This window comes from Dryobates pubescens, chromosome 13 (genome assembly GCF_014839835.1).
Source record: "Dryobates pubescens isolate bDryPub1 chromosome 13, bDryPub1.pri, whole genome shotgun sequence".
Taxonomy (NCBI): Eukaryota; Metazoa; Chordata; class Aves; order Piciformes; family Picidae; genus Dryobates; species Dryobates pubescens.
This window is the reverse complement of record NC_071624.1, coordinates 19,520,650-19,533,917: the sequence shown is the minus strand read 5'-3', so window position 1 is coordinate 19,533,917 and position 13,268 is coordinate 19,520,650. Positions and strand designations below refer to the sequence as shown.

Genomic DNA, 13,268 nt, shown 5'->3' with positions numbered 1-13,268 from the left:
CAATAACCAGACATTTTCGTTGCCTTTGCTGTGGCTGGTTTGAAGGCTCTCTCTCCCAGCTGGTTTGGTGCTGTAGCACTGGATGTCTGCAGCCTTCTGCTCTGCCTCTGCAGTCAGGGGGTGGGCAGGGGATTGAGAAGGGATCTCTGGAAAGCAGCTCCTGTGTTGACCAACAAGGCTGGGATTGCATTTTCATGATTACCAGCTCTAGTCCTTTAAATCTGAATAGAATCATAGAATGCTCCAGGCCAGAAGGGAGCTCCAAAGCTCATCCAGTCCAACCCCCTCTGCACTCAGCAGGGACATCCCCAACCAGATCAGGTTGCCCAGAGCCCTGTTGAGCCTCACCTTGACTATCTCCAGGGATGGGGCCTCAAGCACCTCCCTGGGCAACCTGTTCCAGTGTTCCACCACCCTCATAGGAAAGAACTTGTTCCTAACACCCAATCTAAATCTGCTCTGCTCCAGCTTAAAGCCACTGCCCCTGGTCCTGTCCCTGCAGGCAGTTGCAAACAGACTCTCCCCATCCTCCTTGTAGGCCCTCTTCAGGTACTGGAAGGCTGCTATTGGATCTACCCAGAGCCTCCTCTTGAGTTCAGAAAGTGCTGTAGAGGCAGCTGGATGATGCTGGCATGACAGGCCAGGCTTTCCCCCCACTTGGTGCTCTAACTTTGGCTTCATTCCTTTTCTGCAGGCTCTCTGCTTGAGGCAGATGTGATCTCGACAGCCACTGAAGAGAGGAAGCAGTTCTGAAGAAAGCTGCTAGCTGTGACTCAGTGGCATTTATTGTCCCCTGGAAAGTACTGAATCTTTAGGCAGCAAGCTCCTAAGGACAGGATGGTCTCTTGGAGAAGATCTGCTGAGCACTGCCTTGCCTTCTGAGAGCCCCCAGCCAGCTGCTCTGCCTGACACAAACACCCAGCTTGGATCTTTGCAAGAGATCCTGGGGGATGGCTTTGGAACAGCCCTTTGTGTCCTTTTCCAGCTCAGAAACACACAGGGGGAATCCCAGGTTCCTTTATCCAGGCACAGCTCTGACATGGGGTTGTGTGTAGGCCACAGCAAGTGCCCTGCCACAAACAAACCAAATGTCCTGCCTGAACAAACTCATTTGGTGAGGGGCTTCTCGCTAGCATGATTCACCTGGGAGCTCCTCCTGATGCTCTGTACAGGACTTCACTTCCCCAGTAACCTTTGGGTGGGTTTCTTCTGCTCACTGGTCAAAAACTGTGGCCAGGATCACCCCAAGGTGCTACAAGCTGTCCTGCTGGCTCCCACCTGGCACTCCTCTCCCTGTTTTCTCTCCTGAATGGCAGACAGTTTGCAGTTCTTCAGCCTAGTTAGGACAAAACCATTCCCAGATTATTTTGGGAATGTTCCTCCTTTGAGTCTTGTTACCCAGGAGGAATGACAACCCATGACTGCACACCCTAACTGCACAGCCCTGTGGAGGGCAGGATGCCTGCTGAAGCTCAGCAACTCCCTAACACCTCCAGAGATTCAGCTACAGGTGTTGCTGAATAGGACTTGGCTTGGGGGTTTTGACAGGAGAGGGATGAAAGGTGTGACAGACCAAGAATGAACTGCATCCCTGTCATGCCTTGGGTGTTTTGATGTACACAAGTATTCCATGGACTCCCCATGTGGGGTTTCATGGTTGTAAGGAGACCACAAAGCAGTTTTCATCCTTGTTCCTCTTCCTCTTCAAACAAAACCTCACAGAATCCCAGAACTTCTGGAGATCATCCAGTCCAAGCCCCCTAACCCAGGCAGGGTCACACAACCAGGTAGGTTTGGAACCTCTCCAGAGCTGGAGACTCCACCACCTCTCTTGAGCAGCCTGCTCCAGGGCTCTGTCACCCTTCCATTAAAGAAGTTTCTCCTCATGTTTCTGATGCTCCAGATTGTGCCCCTTGGCCTGTCCCTGGGCACCTCTGATCAAAGCCTCCCATTCTCCTGACCCCCACCCTTTAACTATTGGTCAGCAGTGATGAGATCCCGCTCAGGCTGCTCTTTCCCAGGATAACCAGCCCCAGTTCTTCATCCTTTCCTCCTCACAGAGCTGTTCCAGCCCCCTCAGTGCCTTTGTAGCCCTGTGACCCCTCTCCATTCCACATTTGCTGCGTGGAAGAGATGTGCAGTTGCAGGAATAGAAAGAGGTAACCTTGACCCCCTGCCTTTTTAGACAATTGAGTGGCTGTGGCCAAACCTGGCATCAGAGAGCAAGGCAGCTGCAGCACATTCCACATCTCCCCTATTTAAAGCATCCCAAGGCTCCCAGGGACAGCTGCAGAAGCAAACCTTAAAACCCTGCCAGCATAAAGTAGCAGAGGGGGGAATGGCAGAGCCAGGTAAGATGCAGAGCTCTCTGTGTGTAACTCTGTGTCCTTCAGATGCATAACTGAGCAGTGCAAGGGGGGGATCAGAGAATTGTTAGGGTTGGAAGGCACCTCGAGGATCATCCAGTTCCAACCCCCCTGCCATGGGAGGGAGGCATGGAAATGCTCAGCCCTTTGTTTTCCTGCACCTTGCGTTTGCCTTTGCAGCAGCAATTGTCCTGTGTTTTAAAAGCTCCCTCTCCTAAGGGCAAGGAGTTGAAAGCAGCTTTGGGTTCCTCTGGCGTTTCTGCACCCTGCCCCTCGCTCCTCCTGGCTGCAGTTCTGCCGCTGCGTTTTTAGGCTGGTTTCACATCCTTGTGTCGGCTGAGCGCCGTTCAACAGCGGCTTCGATTCCCTGCCGGGGGAGCTGAAAGCTGCGTGCGAGGCTGGCTGCAGGCACAGGCGGTTCGATCTTAACCTCCTCAACCCCGAGGGGCATTTTGCATCCGTTTGGTGTTGGCTTTACTCGAGAGGCTTGGGGGGGGGGGGGGGGGAATGGCTGCAAGTTTAAGGCTGGTGTTAGCTGTCTGCAGGCACTCAGGTAGTGCTTTGCCTTGAGACAATACCTTCTGAACACAGCCTTGGAGCTTTTGGAGACCTTTTGTGGTTTTAAAAGGCTCTTGTCTCTCTTTTTTTTTTTGGGCACCATTACCAATTTTAATGACTTTTCTCTCCCTTTTAAGGCCCCATAAACAATTTTGAACTCTTTTCTCTCCCTTTTTTAGCACCACAACCCATTTTAAAGTCTTTTCTCTCCCCATTTTGAGCACCATTACCAATTTAAAAGACTTTTCTCTCCCTTTTTCAGCACACTGCCAATTTTAATGGCTGTTCTCTGCCTTTTGTGGCACCATTCCCACCGGTGCCTAAGGAGGAGAGCAGAATTCCACTAACCTCAGACACAGCAGAGTGTTCACTGCTGTGTGTTGCTTTTGGTTTTCACTGCTATCCCCAGGAACTGTGCTGCAGTTCCACCAGGCATCAGTGCATTGGTAGGGTGTGCATTGCCCTGGGTGTTCCCTTGGCTGGCAAATGGCATCAGCACAAAGGCTGCATCAGGGCCAGGCTTAAACTGAGTTTTGGAGCAGCACAGCCTCACCTGGCAGCACATAGGGAACATGGAGAATCTCCCTTGTGGGGGCTGGCAGCTGGGAGCCATGCAGGAGATGGGGTCCTCTGGGCATGGCCACACAATCCCTGCCAGTCTGCTGAGCAGTGTGGTGGTCCAGCTGCCACCCCAGGTGGGGGGTTTTGGGGTGTGTGGGGTGCAGGGGTAGATATAAAGTACTAAGAAAAGCTGCATAAAGTTCTGAGGCATTTTGGAGCAGGGAAGATAAAGGGGTTGAGCTCAACAGGCTGGGGCAGGGCAGCTTTCCCTTCTGCCAAGCCTCTGCCTGCTTGAGGGCAGTGAGACTTTGTTCACATTGCATCTTGGGGTGCCCTTGTCAGTGCAGCTGGGCCCTGGCATCTCAGGGTGGAAGGCAGCTCAGGGAGACCATTATTCTCCTGGTAGCAGGCAGGAGGTTTGGCCAACTGCAGATGGCAAAACCAAACCAATTTAGAGTTCTGGATAGAAGGTAAACCCTGGGTAAAAACCAAAAAGGGAGGCAGTGATCAGATGATGTTTGTCGGGGAGTTTAGGCTGTGTTTAGCCTGGAAGCCTGTGCTGCTGGATCCTGCTGGATCCTTGGCTTCACCAGGGCACTTGGGCATCCCTCTCAGATCACTGAGTCCAATCCTCAGCCCACCACCACCGTGGCCACTAAACCCTGTCCCCAAGTGCCATGGCCACAGGTTTCTTGAACAGTTCCAGGGCTGGGGACTCCACCACCTCCCTGGGCAGCCTGGGCTAGTCCCTGACCACTCCTGCAGCAAAGAAATTGTTCCTCCTGTACAACCTAAACCTTCCCTGGCACAATTTCAGGCCATTTCCTCTTGTTCTATCCTAGGGAGCAGAGCCCAACCCCCACCTGGCTGCAGCCTCCTCTCAGGGAGCTGCAGAGAGCAAGGAGGTCTCCCTCAGCCTCCTCTAGGCTGAACACCCCCAGCCCCCCCAGCTGCTCCTCCCCAGCCCTGCTCTCCAGACCCTTCCCCAGCTCTGGTGCCCTTCTCTGGACCTGCCTCAGCCCCTTGATGCCCTTGGAGTGAGAGGCTCACTTGTAGAAGGTGCTGCACTCGTCAAGGATTGAGCCCTGAATCTGCTGGGACACTGGCTCTCAATGAAGCCCAGCACAGATGTTTTGATGAGCTCCAGAGACCAAGGACAGAACAATGCTTGTGTCCCCACCCTGTGCCCTGCTGTTTTTGGGGGTGCTAAGCCTTGTACCTATCTGGTTGCAGAGACCACAGCATCAAATCCCCTTGGGCTTGAGCTGTGCATTCCCAGTAGGAAGCCAGCCAAGACGTGGTGCCTGTGCTAAAAACAGTGATCACAGAGGCTGTGGCCTGAGCTCCCAGGTGTCCCTCTGCTCCCTGATAACTGGGGGGGTGAGGTGTTTGATTCAGGGGGTTCAGTGTCCATGGGAGGTGCTTTCTGAGGAGCCCATCTGTTCTCTTTCAGCCCATGGCCCTCTCTCACGTCTCCTGGTTCCTCTGCTTCTGGCAGTTGGCTGGATAGTGGGATGTGCCCTGATGGTTTACATTGTCTTCTCCTGATGGAAGTAAGTGACTTGCACCCCTCCAGGCTGCCTTTGGCTTGCACTGACACCTCCTCAAATGCAGTTTGCCTTGTTCCACAGGGCAGAAGGATTTGCAGTTCTGTGGAGGAGAAGAACCTGGAAGAGAAACTGAGACCTCTGACGACTCCAATGTGTATAAAATGAGCTGTTTGCAATACCAACACTGCTGTAAACATGGTGTGCACTTTTTATCTCCAGCCAAGGTTTGAAATGCTAATTAGAGCAGTAGGAGGAACCATCAAAGCCCAGTGTCCCAGTTTTCAGATGGTTTGTCATTGAGTAAGGAACTTCTGGAGGCCAGTGGCGGCCCACAGAGTCATAGAATGGTCTGGGTTGGAAGAGACCTCCAAAGCTCATCCAGTTCCAACCCCCTCTGCAGTCAGCAGGGACATCCTCCACTAGATCAGGTTGCCCAGAGCCCTGTTGAGCCTCACCTTGACTATCTCCAGGGATGGGACATCAACCACCTCCCTGGGCAGGCTGTCAGGTCACTGATAGCTGTCAGGTCAGACAGCTGCTTGTTCTCCAGCCTCTTTGTTGTGGCTACTCTGAGTCTAAGCAGTTTTGGAATCAGTGTTCTCAGAGTTAGCAATGCAATGATGGACACAAAAGTGAGTTAAGCTCATTTGTGAGATGTGCTGAGCTGGGGAAGAAGCAGCTCAATTAATTTGGTTAAATTCTCAGTGGGTTAAGACAAACTGGGTGATCAGGAAGGTGTCCCTGCCCGTGGCAGGGGGTTGGAACTGGGTGATCAGGAAGGTGTCCCTGCCCATGGCAGGGTTGGAACTGGGTGATCAGGAAGGTGTCCCTGCCCATGGCAGGGTTGGAACTGGGTGATCAGGAAGGTGTCCCTGCCCATGGCAGGGGGTTGGAACTGGGTGATCAGGAAGGTGTCCCTGCCCGTGGCAGGGGGTTGGAACTGGGTGACCAGGAAGGTGTCCCTGCCCATGGCAGGGGGTTGGAACTGGGTGATCAGGAAGGTGTCCCTGCCCATGGCAGGGGGTTGGAACTGGGTGATCAGGAAGGTGTCCCTGCCCATGGCAGGGGGTTGGAACTGGGTGATCAGGAAGGTGTCCCTGCCCATGACATGGGGTTGGAACTGGGTGATCTGGAAGGTGTCCCTGCCCATGGCAGGGGGTTGGAACTGGGTGATCAGGAAGGTGTCCTGCCCATGGCAGGGGGTTGGAACTGGGTGATCAGGAAGGTGTCCTGCCCATGGCAGGGGGTTGGAACTGGGTGATCAGGAAGGTGTCCCTGCCCGTGGCAGGACTGGGACTGGATGATCTTTATGGTCCCTTCCAAGCCAGGCCATTCTGTGAATCTGTGGTTCCTGTGGTGCTGCCTGGATCAGCCTTGCTGTGATGTTCTTACACCTGCCTGGAGAAACTTGGCCTTTTGTGGCATCTCACTGACTATGAAACCCTTTAAGCAGCTCCTACCTGCTCAGCAGCTTCCAGCTTGGTGGCAGCAGGCAAGAGTTAACTTCTGCTGCTGCCTGGGGAGGTATTTTTAGCCATATTATGGGGAAAATGTCTTGGAATCTATTGTTATGAAACAGAAACATGGATGTCCTTCACAAAGCAAACATCAGCCTGGCTTGGGGTTGGGAGGTCTGCTGTGCAGCAGAGCGTGGCCAGAATCGTGGCTCAGATGCCCTGTGGCCTCTGCTTATCTTCTGCAAGGGGCTTTGCCCTTTTTTAATTAGGGTTGGAGATAATTGTATTCCCCCATGTGATGATGTGCCTCCAGACCTTCCAGTGACCTGGTCCCTGGGATCAGACACGCTGATCAGATCATCTGAGCCACTGAGCATTTGCACAGGCAGCAGCAAGCTTTGGAGCTCAAGGATTTTCCTGCCAAGAAGTTTCACTTCTCAGAAGACCCAGTCCTGAATAATTCCACTTCCAGTCAGGGACCTGACTGTGGGAGGCAGCTGGACAATCCTAGCAAGGTGGATGCTCAGGGGGGTGGGGGAAAAAAAGAGATCTTAATGACCCTGGATGGAGTTAGAGAGAAAACAAAGTAATTTCTGAGTGCTGCTCAGGCAATTAGTGCGATTCAGAGAAGGTGAGGCAGGCAGAGCAAGCAGACATCCTGTCTCCAGCTGTGGTCAGTGTCTGTTACCCTTCAGGAATGGAAACAAAACAGAAACATATTTGACTTAGTGCAAGCATGGAAATTCCTTCGCCCCTCCAGCAGCTCTCAGCAGAAGCCCCAGAGCCTGACATTCAGCTCTGGGAGTGCTGTAGCACCCAGTCTGGTGGCCTGTGAAGGAAGCAAGGCAAAGGGGCAATCCTGTGGCATCAAATGTCCTGGAAGAGAGAGGATACAGCAGGAAGTATCTCAGGCAGCTGGAGATTCCCAATCCCTGCAGCCGGTGCTGCAGCCATGTGAGGCTCTCCAGCCTCCCCAGCTGTCTTCTTGTTGCTTCTGGATGACAACATCCATTCTGACTCACTTGTACCTGCAGGCCAGGTGAGCTAACATCACTGTGGAAAGGCAGTGATGGAGACTCTGAGAGTTGGTGGTGTTCAGCCTGGAGAAGGCTCCAGGGGACCTTTAGAGTGGCCTTAAAGGAGCCTACAGAAAGAAGGAGAGGGACTCCTCATCAGGGAGTGCAGTGACAGGACACAGGGTGATGGTTTTAAACTGGAAGAGGGGAGATTCAGACTGGGTGTTATGAAGACATTCTTGACAGGGAGGGTGGTGAGACACTGGAACAGGTTGCCCAGGGAGGCTGTGGGTACCAGGTTGGATGAGGCCCTGAGCGACCTGGGCTGGTAGGAGGTGTCCCTGCCCGTGGCAGGGATATGGAACTAAATGGTCTTTAAGGTTCATTCCTCCCACCTTAAATCACTCTATGGTACCTTCAGATTTATGTCCCTGTGCCAGCACATGAAGCACTTGTGTTGTTATGATGCTGGAGAGGACTCTGCTTTCATGGCATGTGACAGCACTGAGCTCCAAAGAGCTGCATGGCACCACCTGAGACTCACTTCTCTCTGAGCAAAAGCAGCCTGCACACATTGACAGAGAGCACCTTCCCCAAGCCCCCCTTGCATTCCCCTCATCTCCTCCCAGATAGGATGGTGTTTTCTGTGCTCTGAGATGAGTTTTGCTGATGGATTTATTACTTGCCTTTTTATTTACAAAAGCTAAGTGGGAACATTTGGGTTGTTAGTGCTCCAGAGAACAGCTGCCAAGCTTGCAGCACGCCTTCTGCTTGGCTTTCCCTGCTACCCACTGAAGAGCTGTTGGAGTAAGCTGATTAGGGATGAGTCTGCATCCCAGGATGCTGCATGTGGCTTCCTGGTGTCTGTTCCAGCCTCTTGTTTATGTTGTTTAATGCCTGTAATCCAATTTAAGGCTATGAGCATACACAAGAGCATAGCTGTGGTCCTCTCTGCTGCAAGAGAGCCTGCCTGGAGAGTTTAGCTGTGGGAGACCCAAGGACAGTGGCTTCAGGGCACTGTGCCCACCTCTTGTATCTCCTCTGCCCCAAAGGCTAACCCCAGCACAGAGATCAGGTCAGCCTGCTCCCCTCTGGCTCCTTCTCTGGTGGTGTTTCACCCAGGTTCAGCCCTGTCAGTAACTGTGGGCCCTGGCTGGGTAAGGACAGGCCCCTTGCCCCAGCAGGGTTAATGGTGGATGCTCCCTTCCCATTCCCCTTCCTCTGGCTGAAGTGGGAAGGAGAAAATGGAGTCAGCCCTGTCCAGTCCACTCCACTCCTTTCTAGTGTCACAGTCCCAGTCCAGGCTCCCCTTGGAGCCTTCCTGAGAGAGTCAAACCCCACTCCCAGTGGGAGTGAGCAGTGTTCTCCATCCAGCTGCCTCCTCAGCCCAGGCTGGGGCCACCTTGCTGAGGCTGCCGCAGGCTGCCCTTAAAGCCCTGCCCAGGGTATCTTTCATCAGGGGCTGCACTGGGAGTCAGCCCTGACCCACTCCAGGGCCAGGTGTGCTGCCTCAGACCATCCAGAACCTTCCAGGGCTGAGTAGCAGCCCTGACCCACTCCAGGGCAGGTGTGCTGCCTCAGACCATCCAGAACCTTCCAGGGCTGAGTAGCAGCCCTGACCCACCCCAGGGCCAGGTGTGCTGCCTCAGACTACCAAAGGCTCCTTCCCAGGTGTGTTTCATCAGGGGCTGATTGGGTATCAGCCCTGACCCACCCCAGAGCCCCAGGTGTGCTGCCTCAGACCACCCAGAACCTTCTTCCAGAGCTGTGTTTCAGCAGTGGCTGAGCTGGGTGTTAGCCCTGACCCACCCTAGGGTCCCAGTGTGCTGCCTCAGACCACCCAAAGCCTCCTTCCCCCTCGGACCTGCCCCCGGGATGAGGACGCCAGAGGTAAGAGGGCTGCCGGGGCGGTGCTGAGAGCTGGCTGGGCCCTGGCCCTTGCCTGGCAATGGGGTGCAAAGCCCTGCAGGGCATGGGGCTGGAGGCTTCAGGTGCAGCACTGATGGTGGTGTTTGCTGCAGGTTTTGTTTGCACAGGGGGCAGTCACATCTGCTTTTAAGAAATGCTTTCAGAAAGGCTCCAGAGAGCACTGTTCCCGGTGTGAGAATGGAGGAGCTGTTTTTCCCCTTCGTTGAGAGGCTTGTTTCTGTTCAGAGCAGATGCTCCAAGCTCTGCAGGGAGCTGCTGTGGTGTTTGCTGCAGGTTTTGTTTGCTGACATTTAGGAAACTGTCCCTGGGGAGGAAGCAGTGATGGAGACTCTCCTTGTGTGCAGATCTCCAGGCCTAACCCAGCACCTCCCTGAGCCTTCAGGAGCATTCCTGGCTCCCACCAGAGAGCCCAGGGCAGGTCTTGCAGCCATGTGGCTTCCCTAGGGCCAGCAGCACCTGAGGGAGTTACATCTGCCTTCAAAAAGCCTTTAAGAAATGCTTTCAGAAAGGCTCCAGAGAGCACTGTTCCCAGTGTGAAAATGGAGGAGCTGTGTTTTTCCCCTTCGTTGAGAGGCTTGTTCCTGTTCATGCTCCAAGCTGGGCACGGAGCTGCTGTGGTGTTTGCTGCAGGTTTTGTTTGCTGACATTTAAAGAAGCTGACCCTGGGGAGCTGTTGGCCTGCTTAGGGCCATGGAGTTTTGCAGGAGGCTGCTGTGCTTCAGCAGCTGCAGGAGCTGGAGGTGAAGCCATCCTTGTAACTGCTGCGGGTCAGAGGGACTGACCTTGGTGTGCAGCTGCATGGACATAGCCCAGACTGGGTGCTTCACCTTGCCAGGAGCCATCAGCTGGTCTGGGTTGACTCTGGCTCTTGGTGTTCAAGCTCACAGCCTTTTGAGCCCAGTGCTGGACAGTGACTGAGTTACTGTTGAGAGGAGCTGCAGTGAGAGGCAGATGGGGCTCCCACCTCTGAGAGCCTTTGCTGTGTGATTTAATTAATGATTGCAACCCCTTGCATATCAAGAGAGCTGTGGGCATTGGAGGCATTTGAGAGGCTGAGAGCCCTGGGGCTGTTTAGTCTGGAGAGGAGACTGAGAGAGGATTTAATCAATGTCTATCAATATCTGAGGGCTGGGGGTCAGGAGGCAGGGGGCAGGCTCTGCTCAGCTGCACTCTGGGATAGGATAAGGAGCAATGGATATGAACTGCAGCACAGGAGGTTCCACCTCAGCATGAGAAGTAACTTCTGCACTGTGAGGGTCACAGAGCCCTGGAACAGGCTGCCCAGAGAGGTTGTGGAGTCTCCTGCTCTGGAACCTTTGCAGCCCTGTCTGGATGTGTTCCTGTGTGACCTGTGCTGGGTTCTCTGCTCCTGCTCTGGCAGGGGGGTTGGACTGGATGATCTCTGGAGGTTCCTTCCAACCCCTAACATCCTGTGAGGTAGTTTTAATAGGGTGAAGAGTTACTCCAATATCATGTGCCTAAAGCTAAGAGGATGAAGAGTTACTCCATCAGTGTTATGTGCCTCAGGCTGAACCTTTTCAAGCTGACTGGGGGAACTGGATCTGAGCTAGAGGAGGGTAGATTTGGATTAGATGTCAGGAAGAAGCTCTTCACCATGAATGTAGCAGCCATCATGCAGCCATGGTGTGGCCCTGGGCAACCTCATCTAGTGGAAAGTGGGCCCTAAGAGAGGGAGAGAGAAGGTCATCAGAGAAGTTATTTGGATGAGGTCCCCTCCTGGAGGGAGCTAGACTTAGAGATGCAAGGCTGGGAAAGACCAAGAGGTTGGCTGAGTCCAGCCCTGGAAGGGGTCCTCAACAACAGGTGAAAACATTCTGCTGAGTCTGCAGCCTTCTTTAGCTGCTCCTGGTTGCAGATGCACTGGGCAGGGCACCTGGGTTGTTGAGGGAGGGACCTGGGGGCCAGTGCCAGCTGCCTCATGCCACGAGCTCCTCCCCAGCAGCTGTGAGTTGCCCTTTCTGCCATCCATTTTGTTTTGGTTACCCTATCCCCTCATGGTGACTCATGGCTTAGCCTCACTTCATCACCTCCTAGCTGGGCTGCAGGCATCTTAGTCCTGTGAGCAAGAAGCTTACTCCCTGAGCAAGCCCAGCTTGGTGCAAGAGGCCTCATCACCACCAGCACAACTGAGTTCTGCTCCTCCATCAACATCTCCTAACACACTAAAGCAAGCTGGCAGTGTCAGTCTGACACATTTCTATAGCTGCCACCCCTGGTTTTGGTGCTCTGTGTAACTACCAGAAGGTGACCTGTGCTTGAGGAGGGCCTGGCTCAGCACTGCCTTCAATCCTGGCTGCCAAGGTCCATCAGAAACAGCACCATGCAGTTCTGTGTGCACCACACTTGCATCTTTGGCTGTGTCTTCTCCAGCATGCCTATGTGTAGCAGTGCTCATGCATGACTCAGTGGATGCTGTGTTGCACCTCTGCTGCTGCAGTGAGGACAAGAGGGAAAGCAGCTTATAGTTGTTTAGCCTTCTGCTGGTGTATGGTGGTTGGGATATGAGACCTGGCGTGGAAAACAGGGTGTTTGCTTGCAACCAGATGGAAATAGACAGGTCTGCCTTCTCAGGTCATGTTTGAACTCCACCAATGAAGTCCCCCCAGGAGGAAAGAAGCCTCAGAACAGTAAGAAGGTCTCTGGGGCAGCCACAGATGTGTAATGGTTGTTCCACAGGGCTTTGTTGTTTGCTGCTGTTGGTGCAAGGCCTGATAGCTACGTGCTGGCCAGCATGGGCAGTGTGAATGGGCTGAATGCTGCTCTTGTCACCAGATGAGGCTAAAGCAGCAGCTGGGCTTGGGAAGCTTGAGGAGTGTCAGCAGGAGGAATTTTGTCTCCAATCATAGAATGTTAGGGGCTGGAAGGGACCTCCAAAGCTCATCCAGTCCAAGCCCCCTGCCAGAGCAGCATCACCTGGAGCAGATCACACAGGAACTCACCCAGGTAGATCTTGAGCATCTCTAGAGATGGAGGTTCCACAACCCCCCTGGGCAGCCTGTTCCAGGGCTCTGTCACCCTCACAGTGACAGAATGTTTCCTCATGTTTCCATGGAACTTCCACCTTCCACCCTTGCTCCTTGTGCTGTATGACTGACAGCCTTTGGATGGGACCTGTAAAGGCTTTGAGGTGTTGGAAGTCAGAGCAGGTGTTCCTCTTCTAGATGCAGGAAAAGTGCACCCTTACCAGAAGGGATGGTGTTTGGTGTGCCCAAAACCTCTGTCATGGCACAGCAGAGGCCCAGGCCACAGCTGAGGCTGTGTGAGGGAGCAGGTTTGATCTCACAGAGGAGGAGGTGAGAAGGGCTCTGGGCACAGAGCTAACCTCCTGCTTGTTTCTGAGTCCGGGAGCCTGCTCTGAGCTCCTCAGGACTCACTTCTATCAAACAGTGATTTTGTGAGGAGGTTCTCTTTCTGCCCTGAGCCACCACCTTCACTTCCCCCATACAACTATAGAACAGGGCTGGGAAAGCTCTCTAAGATCAGCAGGCCCAGGTAACAACACCATGGCCACTAAACCCTGTCCCCAAGGCCATGGCCACAGGTTTCTTGAACCCCTCCAGGGATGGGGACTCCACCACCTCCCTGGGCAGCCTCTGACAGTCCCTGACCACTCTTACAGGAAAGAATTCTTTCCTCCTCTCCAACCTAACCCTCCCCTGGCACAATTTCAGGCCATTTCCTTTCCTTCTCTCTCCTGATGCTAGGGAGAAGAGGCCAACTGCCATGTTTAGTTCTGGTGTCCCATGCTTGATGAGAGGAGAACAGCTTGGGTTAGTGCAGGCCAAAGGAGAGAGTGAGACCTGTGGAACT

At 53.7% G+C, this 13,268-nt stretch overlaps 1 protein-coding gene across 1 annotated transcript; it reads left to right on the top strand.

The window, feature by feature from the left end:
• The first annotated feature begins 2,338 nt into the window (after positions 1 to 2,338).
• Positions 2,339 to 5,033, top strand: STRIT1 (small transmembrane regulator of ion transport 1). Its single transcript, XM_054166965.1, has 2 exons — positions 2,339 to 2,351; positions 4,939 to 5,033. The coding sequence occupies exons 1-2, from the start codon at positions 2,339 to 2,341 to the stop codon at positions 5,031 to 5,033; spliced, it is 108 nt and encodes a 35-aa protein (XP_054022940.1).
• Positions 5,034 to 13,268: the final 8,235 nt, after the last annotated feature.